General features: G+C 32.3%; 1 protein-coding gene across 4 annotated transcripts; it reads left to right on the top strand.

The window, feature by feature from the left end:
- Positions 1-1,561: 1,561 nt before the first annotated feature.
- LOC108486896 (agamous-like MADS-box protein MADS1) lies at positions 1,562-11,597 on the top strand. Of its 4 annotated transcripts, none has more exons than XM_017791056.2 (9): positions 1,562-1,797; positions 2,059-2,294; positions 5,248-5,326; positions 5,547-5,608; positions 5,714-5,813; positions 5,934-5,975; positions 10,838-10,879; positions 10,979-11,163; positions 11,263-11,597. In XM_017791056.2, exons 2-9 carry the CDS (start codon positions 2,068-2,070, stop codon positions 11,264-11,266), a joined length of 741 nt encoding a protein of 246 aa, XP_017646545.1. In that variant the 5' UTR covers positions 1,562-1,797; positions 2,059-2,067; the 3' UTR covers positions 11,267-11,597. The 4 variants fall into 4 exon arrangements, with proteins under 4 accessions (XP_017646545.1, XP_017646539.1, XP_017646544.1 ...); XM_017791055.2 differs by having other exon boundaries at positions 1,563-1,875; XM_017791050.2 differs by having other exon boundaries at positions 1,562-2,294.
- Positions 11,598-12,256: the final 659 nt, after the last annotated feature.

Genomic DNA, 12,256 nt, shown 5'->3' with positions numbered 1-12,256 from the left:
TCTTATCTATCCTTAGCAGGGCATCCTCTAGATCCATCTGCAAGAAGCGCTTGCATCTTAATTTGCCACAACGCAAATCGGTGTTGCGATCAACAATGAATTTCATACTTCAAAGACGCCATTACCGTGATCGAGATGAATAACCGGAAGCTCTGATACCAATTTGTGAAAAATAAAATAGAATAAAATAAATAAAAATAAAGAACACATAATTTTTTTTTTTTTTTACGTGGAAACCCTTTCGGGAAAAAAACCACGGGCAGAGGAGAAGAAAATTCACTATGTCGAAAAATTTTTACTCAATTACAAGAGGAATAGACTATGTCTATTTATAGGCTTGCAAAGCCATATTCTAGTAGGATTGAAACACCTTATCCTAATCAATATAAAATAGATGGAGTTTAATAAGGTTTAAAAACCTTATTCTAAAATAAAATAAAAGAAGTCTAGTTCTATATGGATTTTACTTTTATTTTATTTTCCATCGTATTTTATTTAAATAAGAATTTGGGTCACTTAATTCTAACAATTATGAGGGTTCATTAGGGAGGCTTCCTGTAAAAATGACAACTAGTCATATATGTTACTCATTGAGATTGTCTCACGAGGACTCATAAAAGAGTATATATCTATAATGGTTGTTGAGTTGACGATTAGGCATTCACGATTATTTTAGTTAAGTAACTTCCCACGAAGCTTTACTTAAGTTAAATTAATAGCCAAATGTGAAACGATTATAAATATGTGTGAATAACTAATGAATCAAATTCACGTATTAATTGGATAAAAATTCATATTCGTACTAGTTGTTTACTATTAGTGGACGATATTAGAAATTGAGTAATTTCTATGGGGGTACCGCTTGAATTCTTGTTGATTCATATTTGATGATTTTGATTTGTTGTAATGTTGTTGGATTGTAAGTTTACATGATGTCATTGTTTTTTACATTAGGATTGGGATTTGATGAAGTGTGGTGATTCATTTAAGTACGAGCATAATTTTTAAGGTGTTAGAAGATGGTTAACACTTAAGTTATGATATCTTATTTTCGACGCTTTTGAAAGGGTTTTTTTATGTTGTATTCGTTAAATGAGATGTTTTTTTTTTGGAGCTCGTCGTTGTAAGCTGTTTAGAGATTTTTATTTTAAAAAAAAAAAGCAATTCAATTTAATAGGTGAAAAAATTATGGTTACAACAATTTACAAAACCTGCCAAAATATCTAAGAATACGAGCTTAGAAAATTTGGTATTTTGAAAAAAATCTTAATAGATGCTTAGATAATATGAATTTAATTAGTATACTAAAAATTCGAACGATGTTCTATAAAAATTGTGATATATACTAAACTATCTAAAATTACGCCTTTAAAGTGATAAAAGCTTAAGGCTAGATACCATATGATTTTATATTCTCTAAAAAAATTTTGGTATTCACATATAAGGCATTAAATAAATTATTATTATTATTTTTTTGAGCTCAGGCTGCAACAACCGGTCTCAATCATAGAAGTGATGATTCCCAACTTTATCCTTTCTTTTTTATTCTCTTCATCTTTAAAATATAATTCTCAGGTTAGATTATTAAAATACTGATAATTTAAAAAAAAAAATACAGCCTTCAAAAAACCCAAATAGTACTAAAAATAGGATACATGTATGTGAAAATGGAAGATTAAATTAACACAGAGCAGGTTTATTTACATTTATAAATAGAAACTCTCGACCCTTCTTTGCTTCCATCTTCTGCATCTCATCTAGTCAGAGATTTGCAGCTAAAATGAAAAACAAAGAGAAGTAAATAAAAAAACCCTTCTCTTTCTTTTTCTGCCTTTAATTATCATACTTGCCTTTTTCTTTAATTTTCCTTTCAAGGTTAGTTAGCCATAAACTGAAAACATAATCCTTTTAATCACTTGTTCTTGCTTCACTTACTTTGGGTTTATTTTTTCATTGGCTATTTTAGCTCTCCTTTGGTCATCAGATTCTATATGTCTGCTTTTCAAAGAAGATAGTAAAAATGGTACTATTGCTTTCATCATGGTTTATTTTTTTCAGTTAGGAAGCATGGTGTACCCCAACGAATCCCTTGAAGACTCTCCCCAGAAGAAAATGGGGAGAGGAAAGATCGAGATCAAGCGGATCGAAAACACGACGAACCGCCAAGTTACCTTTTGTAAGAGGCGCAATGGTTTGCTCAAAAAGGCTTATGAGCTATCGGTTCTTTGTGATGCTGAGGTTGCTTTGATTGTCTTCTCCAACCGTGGTCGACTCTATGAGTATGCCAACAATAGGTATGTCCTTTGATCTTAATTTTCTCAAAGTACAATGAAAATTTTGTCAATGGAACTATATATAGGAATGGATCTTTGATCAGTGGAAGTATTAATTTTAATTATATATTTTTTGGTGAAAAGCTATAGATTGAGTTCACTAAAACTAAGATTTACTAGTCTTTTCTTTTTCCTTCTATTTTGTCTTTTTTATCTGTACAAGCTTTAGGGCTTTATATATATATATATATATATATATATATATATCTTTTTATTTTTTTCTGTTTATGATCTTTTCTTAAGTTCCTAGTTTGATGGATACATAGATCTGGTGCAAGAGATGGAAATAGACAGCATTATGTTTTTTGAAAGTAACAAATTAAAAGTATAGGTTTTGGAGATATGATATGATATATCCTCCATTGATGTTAAAATTGTGCTTGATTCCCTTTTTATTATTTTTTTTTTTTGGGGGGGTGGGAGGGAGAGCCTGTCTTAGCCATGGGACTAAAGGGCCTATATACATGAATATCTGTCATGTTCCCATTAGCTCAAAATTTGTACTTAATGGATCTCAATTGAAAAAGATCAAGATAGCAAACAGGGTTTGCCCAAAAGGAAACTAAAAAAAATACACAATTTGTCTAAATTAAGAACCACCAATGTAAGAAAATCAAAATAGGGTTTCGATTTTAGAAAACCCCAAGTTCTTTTTTGAAAAATTTTCTGTCATTGGGAACATGTGAACACTCCTTTTTACAACCAATCACAACCAAATTCAATAAGATCTAAATTAGGGTTCTTCATACACGAAAAGTTCCCTAAATCCCCACTTTGGGCACCATGTGAATTCTCCTCCTTTCACAATCAAACATAATCAAATTAGGGTTTTGTTTTCTCTTTTTTCTTTTTTTGGTTATTTTTTTCTCGGAAATAAAATATATATTAATAAGATAAAAAGGCAATACCTAAGATCATATACAATAACAACAAAAATCACCAAAAACAATAATAAAAGATACCATTCTCTTGGCTCTTGAAACATCCGGAAACTCATCTTACAAGAATTGTGGTAACACCTCTAAAAGATTCCAAGGCTGAATTCATACACCATGAAATAGTGAAGCTCAATTTCAAAGCTTTAAGCACAATAAAAGAACAAATCTCAGCAGCATTTTGTGACACCAGATCAGCAATGTTACCCACATGAAATATCCCACTTTGTCTGTCATTAAAAACGGAAGAAAGAAATCAAAATTCATCCTTGAAGCATAGTCTCCAAAACTACAAATCAATGTTTGCATCCTAGGAGAACCACATCAAATTTGTTTGATTCCCATTAGCCTTCAAACCCCAAAATTTACCCAATTCCCAACCCTCTTTCGCTTCTTTTTAAATTACTAATTTCCTCTCCCTTTGTTATTGGCCCTCATATTTGTAAGCCTCCATTCCTCTAATTCTTACTAAGACTTCACTTTTCTCGACTTTTGTCACCCAACAATTGCCCTACATGTCTTCCTTCTCTCATTGTCTCACCTTCAAATTTCGACATATTAAGATTCTTTTTCGGTTATTGACCACACAAGGCTAACAACTCTCCCCAAAACCCTTTTAATTGGTGACCCTTAAATCAAGCAAAGTGATATAACTCACCAACGTTTTACATAGTTTTAGACATACTATTTTTTCCTTCCTGTCTATCATCAATTTGGGTCTTCTTTTATGTACTTAATCTATCTAGGGTTTATAGATTTGGGTAAAAAGAATATATGGTTTTGATGATTTCACGACTAAGATTAGGTTGGCGTTTCGTCTTTAGTTATGGAATCTATTGGCCACACGTCACACACGATTTTTTCAGTTTCTTGACTAGTGGGTTTTCTTACATTATTCCAAAACTGAGTTTCTTTGTCTTTTAAATTTTCTTTCTTTTCATCATTGCAAATCCATTTAGCCGATGAAATAAAGCTCAAAAACTGCTCAAAGGGTCATCATCATCATTTATAATGAATGACTCACTGTTGGCATTAGCTTCCCCGGTTTGCATTTGTGAAAGATTTTTGCTTAGATATATTGGTCCAAGTGGATATTAAGAGAGAATCAACACTTCAAAGTAAAAAAGAAAACGTGAGTCAGCACACAGCAGTGTTGTCTGAGAGAGACAACGTACGGCAACTGCGAGCCAATGGGAGTGTTCTGAGATTTTGGCTTCTACTGTGAAACTTGTAACCATGGCTGCTGCTCCTCACAGTTTTCAGACACTGACAGAAGCTGATAAAATCACTGTTCTATTATATTGCTTTATAATTAAACTCTTCTCTCTCTCTCTCTCTCGCTTTATTGGCTTTTGCTTTACTTTACCTCTTTTAAATTGTTATTATATTTTTTACACTATTTGTTTATTAAATAAGTTGGTTAATAACTAAAATAACGTACGAACTTCTGAAGTATTATCCTTCGTGTAATGGGTTAATGACACCTGGTACAAAAAAAAAACTCTGAGCCAATCATACTCTAGAAACAGTGCCAGCATAGGTAGGGATAGCCAATCACTGGCTCGACGAAATTAAGGTATCAGAAAGGAGATTAAAGTTGATTTTGGGGGATGACTAACGACGTGACTAGGGGGGGTCTCATCAATCAAATATATATGTCAACAGCACAGCTAGCCATTGCTCCATTGTAATTGTAAATTTTGGGGGGTTCAAGGTTTCGTATTAGATTCAGTTAACTGACAAAATTGGTTGATTTGACCATTTTGCTTAATAAAATAGCTACCTACTAGCATTACATTTACATGTGATGACGGTGATAATGACGACATAATATAATTTTGAATTAATCATAATGACATTGCTAGAGGTTGGTAATATGGATCACATGCAAGCATTTCATGAATGATTTATATGTGTACTTTTGCATGAGTTATATATATATATACATTTTTCAAATATTTAACACAATGTTTTTGCAGTGTTAAAGCAACAATTGAGAGGTACAAAAAGGCTTCTGATTCCTCTAATACTGGGTCAGTTGCTGAAGTTAATGCTCAGGTATTAACTCACTTAATCTTTATTGTTTTCTTTTAGCAAGTCCCTTTAATTTCAATTTGCATTCAAATAAGTCCTTAATTTTAACTTTTCTCTAGAGAAGCTGTGAACCTTTAATATAAATAGTTCTTTGCTTGACTAGCTTTTTACTACCTGGTTTTGTTAACTCCTTGGTTTACTTAATAAAATTTCTTTGGTAATGCCATGCGGATGTAAATCTCAGTTCTATCAACAAGAAGCTGACAAACTCCGAAATCAAATCCGGAATTTGCAGAATACAAACAGGTTACTTCCTCATGGTTTTAATTCATTTTCATCATATATAATTTTATTTCAAAACCCTTGTTGTTTGACAGAGCTATATATGCATATATATATATATGTTTGCAGGCACATGCTGGGGGAGTCCGTAGGGGGATTGCCTATGAAAGAGCTTAAGAGCTTGGAGACTCGTTTAGAAAAAGGAATTAGCAGAATCCGTTCCAAAAAGGTATCTCATAATAATTTATGTAATTAAAAACAGTCCCTTTAAGATGATTAATAATTATTATTATTGTTACTGACAAAATTTTCCTTCTCCTTTAATTTATTCCCCTCTAAACTCTACCAGAATGAGCTGTTGTTTGCTGAAATAGAGTATATGCAGAAAAAGGTAAGTATCTTTTTCCGTTCTTGTTGCTCTTCACATCGCTATTTAATCCAAAACTGATATTTTGTGTTTTCACAATTCCTAGCTGCTGCTAGTTTTCACTCTCACGCCTAATATTTCTTATGCTTTTCAACACTCAATATCTATTTCTCACTTATACTTCTTTTTTCTTTGCTCACTTATACACACTACACATCTAAACGTGTATGTATATAGGCTATATAAACCGACTTAGAGGCTTAACCTTGCTGCCATACTTTCAGCAAGCTACCACCTTGCTTAGGTTCTTGCCACATTGTTTCTATCCATGCATTGTCAATTTAAAACCATTTATAACTTTCCACCTAGCAAGCCAACTTATCAACTTATCTCTATGATTAGCCGACCTTGAAGTGGATTTGACTTTTAACACTTCCCCTCAAATCCGGCTTTTTAATTATATGTTTTTCTTTTAAGTTTGTGGAATATGTTTGTCTTCAGTGAATTTGTAAAAATATCTGTTAATTAATCTTTCGTCTTGCAATTGACTAGCTGAACGTTTTTATTCTTCACCTTTTCCCAAATAAAATGTTATTTTATATTAATATGCTTGTTTCGGCCGTAAAACACTAGATTCTTTGTAAGAGATAATGTAGATTTATTGTCAACATAAATTGTAATTGGATCTTTTTGTGTAAGAGATAATTCATTCAAAATATTCTTTAAACAAATTGTTTGACAAGCACCTATATATTCTACTTCAAATGTTGAGAGTGCTATTGTTTTTTTTTTCTTTGATGACCTTGAAAATGTTGCAAAGCCAATATGGAATAAATATCTAAAAGTGCTTTTGCGATCATCCAAGTCTGCCATAATCACTATCTGAATAATCAATTAATTTTGAATTTTGTGAGAGTATGAAATAAACATTGATCTATCATACTTTTGACATATCTTAAAATTCTTTTTGCTACAATTAAGTTGTCTTGTTTTGGCTTTTAAATAACATTGGATTTACCTGCTCTCTCCTTGAATCAACACTTAATTTCATGTTTGGTTCTAATGGCGTGGCTATTGCCTTGCAATCTTTCATTTTAACTTGCTTAAAATCTGTTTATTCCTTTGGGGACATAAATGTTCCATCTTTCATTTATTTTACCTCAATTCCAAGAAAATCTAACATCTCACTAATGTCTATCATTTCAAATTCTTTAGTCATAATTTTCTTAAAATCATTAAACATACCTGGATTATTTCCTTTGAAGATCTTACCATTCATGTATAAACACACTTTGATGATATCATTATCTCCATTTTTCTTCGTATATAAGGAATGCTCATACAAACATTTTATAAACCCATTCTTCTAAAAGTACTTGTATATTCATTTGTTCCGTACTCTTGAAACTTGTTTCAGTCTATATAAAGCTTTCTTCGAGCAGTAGACTTTGTCTTCTAGTCCTTGTTTGCTATATCCAAGTGGTTGCTCAATGTAAACTTCTTTTTCTACATAACCATTAAGGAAAGTTGACTCCACATTCATTTGATAAATCTTCCATTTGCTTTATGCTGCAATTGTTGTGAGAAGACTTATGGTGTCGGTTCTTGCTATTGGAGCAAATACTTTATCATAATCCACTCCATGTTTTTGCTTGTAGCTTTTGACAACCAGTCTTGTCTTGTACTTCTCCTACTTTTCCGTTTTTATTACTTTTGTCTTGTACACTCATTTAACTCCAATTAAATTGTGTTCTTCTGGCAAATTTGTTAACTCCTACCTATTATTTCTTCTTATTGCTACGATTTCTTTTTCCATTGCCTTCTTCCACTTTGACACCTTCAATTCTTCGTATGTTATTGGATCACATTTTGTCATTAAAAAGAATAATGATTAATTAAGAGTTGTCTCTATAGGTTCTATAGCATTGTATATGTCATGTAGACTACATATTCTCTTATGTGCTTCCTCTAAACTGCTACTACTATTTGGTGATGACGATGTAGATGTAAGAGTTGTTGCAGTAGGACATGTGGGAAGACTTTGATCATCACTTTGGTCATGTTGATTGATGAAGTCATCATCTTTATTATCATTGAAAAGTAATGCTTCAATTTTCTTTTCTTCGGTGCTCTTATCTCTAGTAATCTGGTTCAGCAAACTTAACATTTCTTAAAATAATAACTTATTTTGGTGAGAGTATTGTATAGTTTAAAGGCCTTACTTTTTTTAATAGTCAATGCGGATGCACTTGACTCTTTGTCAATTTAAGCTTCCTTATTGTCCGATCAAGTACGTAAGCATATGCGATGTATTCGGAAACCTTGAAATGCCCATCTCTGGGGTTTTGATGAATCCAAGCTTCATTCGACGTTTTGTATTTCACACTCTTTGTTGGACATCGATTCAACAAATAAACAACACATTGAAAAACTTCAACTTAGAAAGTTTTTGATATTTGTTTACCTTAAACCATACTTCTTGCCATATCAAGAATAGTGTGGTTCTTTCTTTCAACAACTTTATTTTGTTGTAACGTGTATGCAGTTGTCAATTGGTGAATGATTCCATGCTCCTTGCAAAAGCTTTCAAACAATTTTGAGGTATATCTGCATCTTCTATCAGATATGAGTATCTTTAGATAATGTCCACTCCTTTCTTTTACCGTAACTTTGAATTCCATGAATTTATCAAGTGTTTCTGATTTTATTTTAAGAAAGTATATACAACTTTTTCTACTAAAGTTATCAATAAAGGTAATATAGTACCTGTTTTCGCCAAGTGATGGTATATCAAAAGGACCTGCGATATTAGTGTGCACAATATCCAATGGTCTCCTGACTCTTTGGGATTTTTCAAGTTCAAAACTTTGTTTATGTTATATCCCTTTAATGCAAGCTTCACACAATTGATGAAGAGGATTAATTTATGGTAATCTATTCGTCATATTTGCTTTTGACAATAGCTTCAAGCTAAAAAAGCTAAGATGCACAAACTTTAAATGTCACATCCATGAATCATCTTTGATTGCAGTCTTTATACGCTTCACTTCTCTTGATTCAATGTCAATAGTGAACAATCAATTCTACATCATATCAATTAGTGCAATTAATTCTCCACTATTATTTGTTAGGGCACGTAGGTGATTCTTCATTTGCACTTCATGTCCTTTTTTTGAAAGTTAGCCAAGGTTAATAATGTTGCTTTCCAAAGTTGGTACATAATATAAACATTTGATATGTACTTCTCTCCATTCTTTTGAGTAATTGTGACTTTGTCTTTACTTTTAATTGCGGCATGTGATTCACCTCCAAAAGTTACTTATCCATGAATAGTCTCATCCAACTTTGAGGATAGGTCTTTTCGGCCACACATGTGATTGTTGGCACAATTATCAATATATCAAATATTTTTCTTTAATTTTTCATGTTCTTTTGTGTAATTGTAACTAAATATTTGTTGCTCTTCACTTGTTTGTCCTCTACCATATGATTGAGTGCCACATCCACGTGTTCCTCACCCACCTCTATTTCCATCTTTGTATCCTTCACAATATCCTCCACGATTGCAAGTCTAGAGCTACTACTAGCCCCACCTTCACTAACAGATAACTTGTTTTACAATACTTGTTCCAAATTTCCAATATCATCATTGTGCTTCATTTTTTGCTCATGGGTTGGGTTCCACAAGTTCATTGATAGATATTTGTGACAAATCTTTTGATTCTTTGATGACAATAACCATATAATCAAATTTGCGTGTCAATGATTGCAATTTTTTTTCATTACTCTAGCATCATTGAAAGTTTCTCTTTTTTTTTTCTTTTCATTTCATTCACAACCGTTTTCACTTGAGTGACATAGTCATCAATACTTTCCAAGTTTTTCATTTTCAACATCTCAAATTCAACTTTCCTTTACGACTCCTTGAAAGGATTTTTGCAAAATGCTGCAAGCTTCCTTTTATGTCTTCGCATCTAAAATTTTTTCAAATGTTGATTCATCAACTCCTTAAAAAAAAAAAAGAACAATGCTTTCTTGTCCTTTTTACGAGCTTGCTTCAATGCTCTTTTCTCTTCATTTGTCAAAGCTGATTTGGTAGCTGCATTTTTGTCAATATCCCAACGATCTTGAAAGTCGAGCTAAAGCTTTATTGAAATGCTCCAATTACCATAATTTGTCTTTGTTAATTTTGAGATTTACGGTTGAATCATGTTTGTCATCATGTCGTGGTCACAAACTTAGCTTGAATACCGCTTGTTAAAAATATAATGTAGACTTAAACCAAAATAATTTTATTACTCAAGAAAAATAACAAAATAACACAGATATATTTTGTAGTTTCACAATTGCTGCTAGTATTCACTCTCACGCCTAGTATTTCTTATGCTTCTCAACACTCAATCTCCTTTTCTAACTATACTTCTTTTTGCTTTGCTCACTTATACAAACTACACATCTAAACGTGTATATATATAGGCTATATAAACCGACTGAGAGGCTTAACCTTGCTGCCATACTTATCCTATAATTATTATTATCATTATTTATTTATGTTTTCAATCCTTGAAGGAACTTTCAGCAAGCTACCACCTTGCTTATGTTCTTGCCACATTGTTTCTATCCATGCATTGTTAGCTTAAAGCCATTATAACTTATCACCTTGCAAGCCAACTCATCAACTTGTCTCCATGTTTAGCTGACCTTGAAGCCGGCTTGACTTCTAACAATAACTGCTTGCCTGAGTGTGTTATATAAGGCAATTACTTTGGTCTTTGGCCATCAATTAAAAGGGTTCTCAATGGTGGTATTTATGATTGAACCATGTAGTGACCGATCCATACTATGTTATTAGTGTGTATGTTTATAAATTTTATCCATTGCTGCAGGAAATTGACTTGCATAACAATAACCAACTTCTTCGAGCCAAGGTCTGATCTCTCTTCTTTCTTTGCGCTAATTTAGCATTGTTGTCGCGGTTGAAAAAAAAAAAACCTATATTTCGCTCGTCCATTTACTGTATGTTGCAGATAGCTGAAAACGAGAGGAAGCAGGAGAGCATGAATTTGATGCCCGGAGGTTCAAGTAATAACTTCGAGGCCATACATTCTCAGCCATATGACTCTCGGAACTACTTCCAAGTTGATGCCTTACAACCCGCCGCCAATTATTACAACCCTCAGCAGCAGCAAGACCAGATAGTTCTTCAACTAGTGTAAGGATCTTTGCAGAAAAAGAAATGTCTATGTATTGCCCAATATATTTTCATCTTAGATGAAGCTATATAACATGTTGTTTCCTATGGTTTGTGCAGCTAATGTTGTGAGGGTGTGCATGGTTCATTGCTGCTGTTTCAGTTTTAGAGAAGAACATCTTAGTATTATGTCAGATGAAAGCTACTATATAAGGCAGGAATATTTATATTAACTTTCCTTAAATGGAGGACCCTAGAACTCATCTTCTGCCATGTTTAAGATGTGTAGAGTGTGTAAGACTGATAAGTTTGATTTTCAGACAAGAATGCCCCCTTCCATATGCTTAGAACATGAATTAAGATTCTACAAATTAAGATCATATGTATATCTAGGAACTAACTAAAAGCTTGTTAAGGTTGATGTAAAAGGAAAAACTGGACTCAGAAAATTAAAATATTTATGTCTACTGCATGCACGCACAATGTGAGAACAAAGTCTGGTTAATTGAATAGAGTGGTTAGACGTGAAAGAGGAAATTATAACTACTTTAATGGCAAATTGAGGATTATAAATTTGTAGGGGTGGAAATGAAAGTTGGAGAGCAAATGATGAACAGCAAGTATCAGCTAAACATGATGTTTTCACTCCCTTTTTATCTAATTTTTTTTATCTATACTATTTAAGTGTACGATTAAATTGATATCGAGATCATTAATTTATATTATTATAGAATATTTATATATTTTCATACTTTTATGTAAAAATTAAAATTTTGTCATCCAATCAAAATTTTTTATTGTCTTATATGACAATATTTTACATAAAATTTATAATTTGATTTTAACATTGAAAATTTTTAACATGATAATTTTTTTTATGTGCTATAGAAAAATGATAATACCATGATAAATAATTGAAGTGTATTTATTATTCTTAATCTGATGTGTAGAAGCCCAAATTGCCAGGGCCCGATTTCATTAAAACCCAACCAAACCTCTAAACCCACTAAAACCCTTAACCCATGACCCATTTACATCTACCCAAACCCATTACAAAACCCAAATATTAAACCCAATTCAAAAGCCCATTAAGCCCCCTAAAAAAAATCTAACC

Source organism: Gossypium arboreum, chromosome 10, assembly GCF_025698485.1.
Source record: "Gossypium arboreum isolate Shixiya-1 chromosome 10, ASM2569848v2, whole genome shotgun sequence".
Classification (NCBI taxonomy): Eukaryota; Viridiplantae; Streptophyta; class Magnoliopsida; order Malvales; family Malvaceae; genus Gossypium; species Gossypium arboreum.
The sequence above is the reverse complement of the archived record's forward strand: the minus strand, read 5'-3'. Positions and strand labels throughout refer to the sequence as shown.

What these genes read in the sequence shown, in the direction of transcription:
- LOC108486896 (XM_017791050.2), top strand. Translation starts at nt 2,041, where the DNA reads ATGGTTTATTTTTTTCAGTTAGGAAGCATGGTGTACCCCAACGAATCC. An exon ending in GCAGAATCCGTTCCAAAAAG is followed by an intron (nt 5,814 to 5,933) that starts GTATCTCATAAT and finishes AAACTCTACCAG; the next exon opens with AATGAGCTGTTGTTTGCTGA. An exon ending in TAGAGTATATGCAGAAAAAG is followed by an intron (nt 5,976 to 10,837) that starts GTAAGTATCTTT and finishes CCATTGCTGCAG; the next exon opens with GAAATTGACTTGCATAACAA.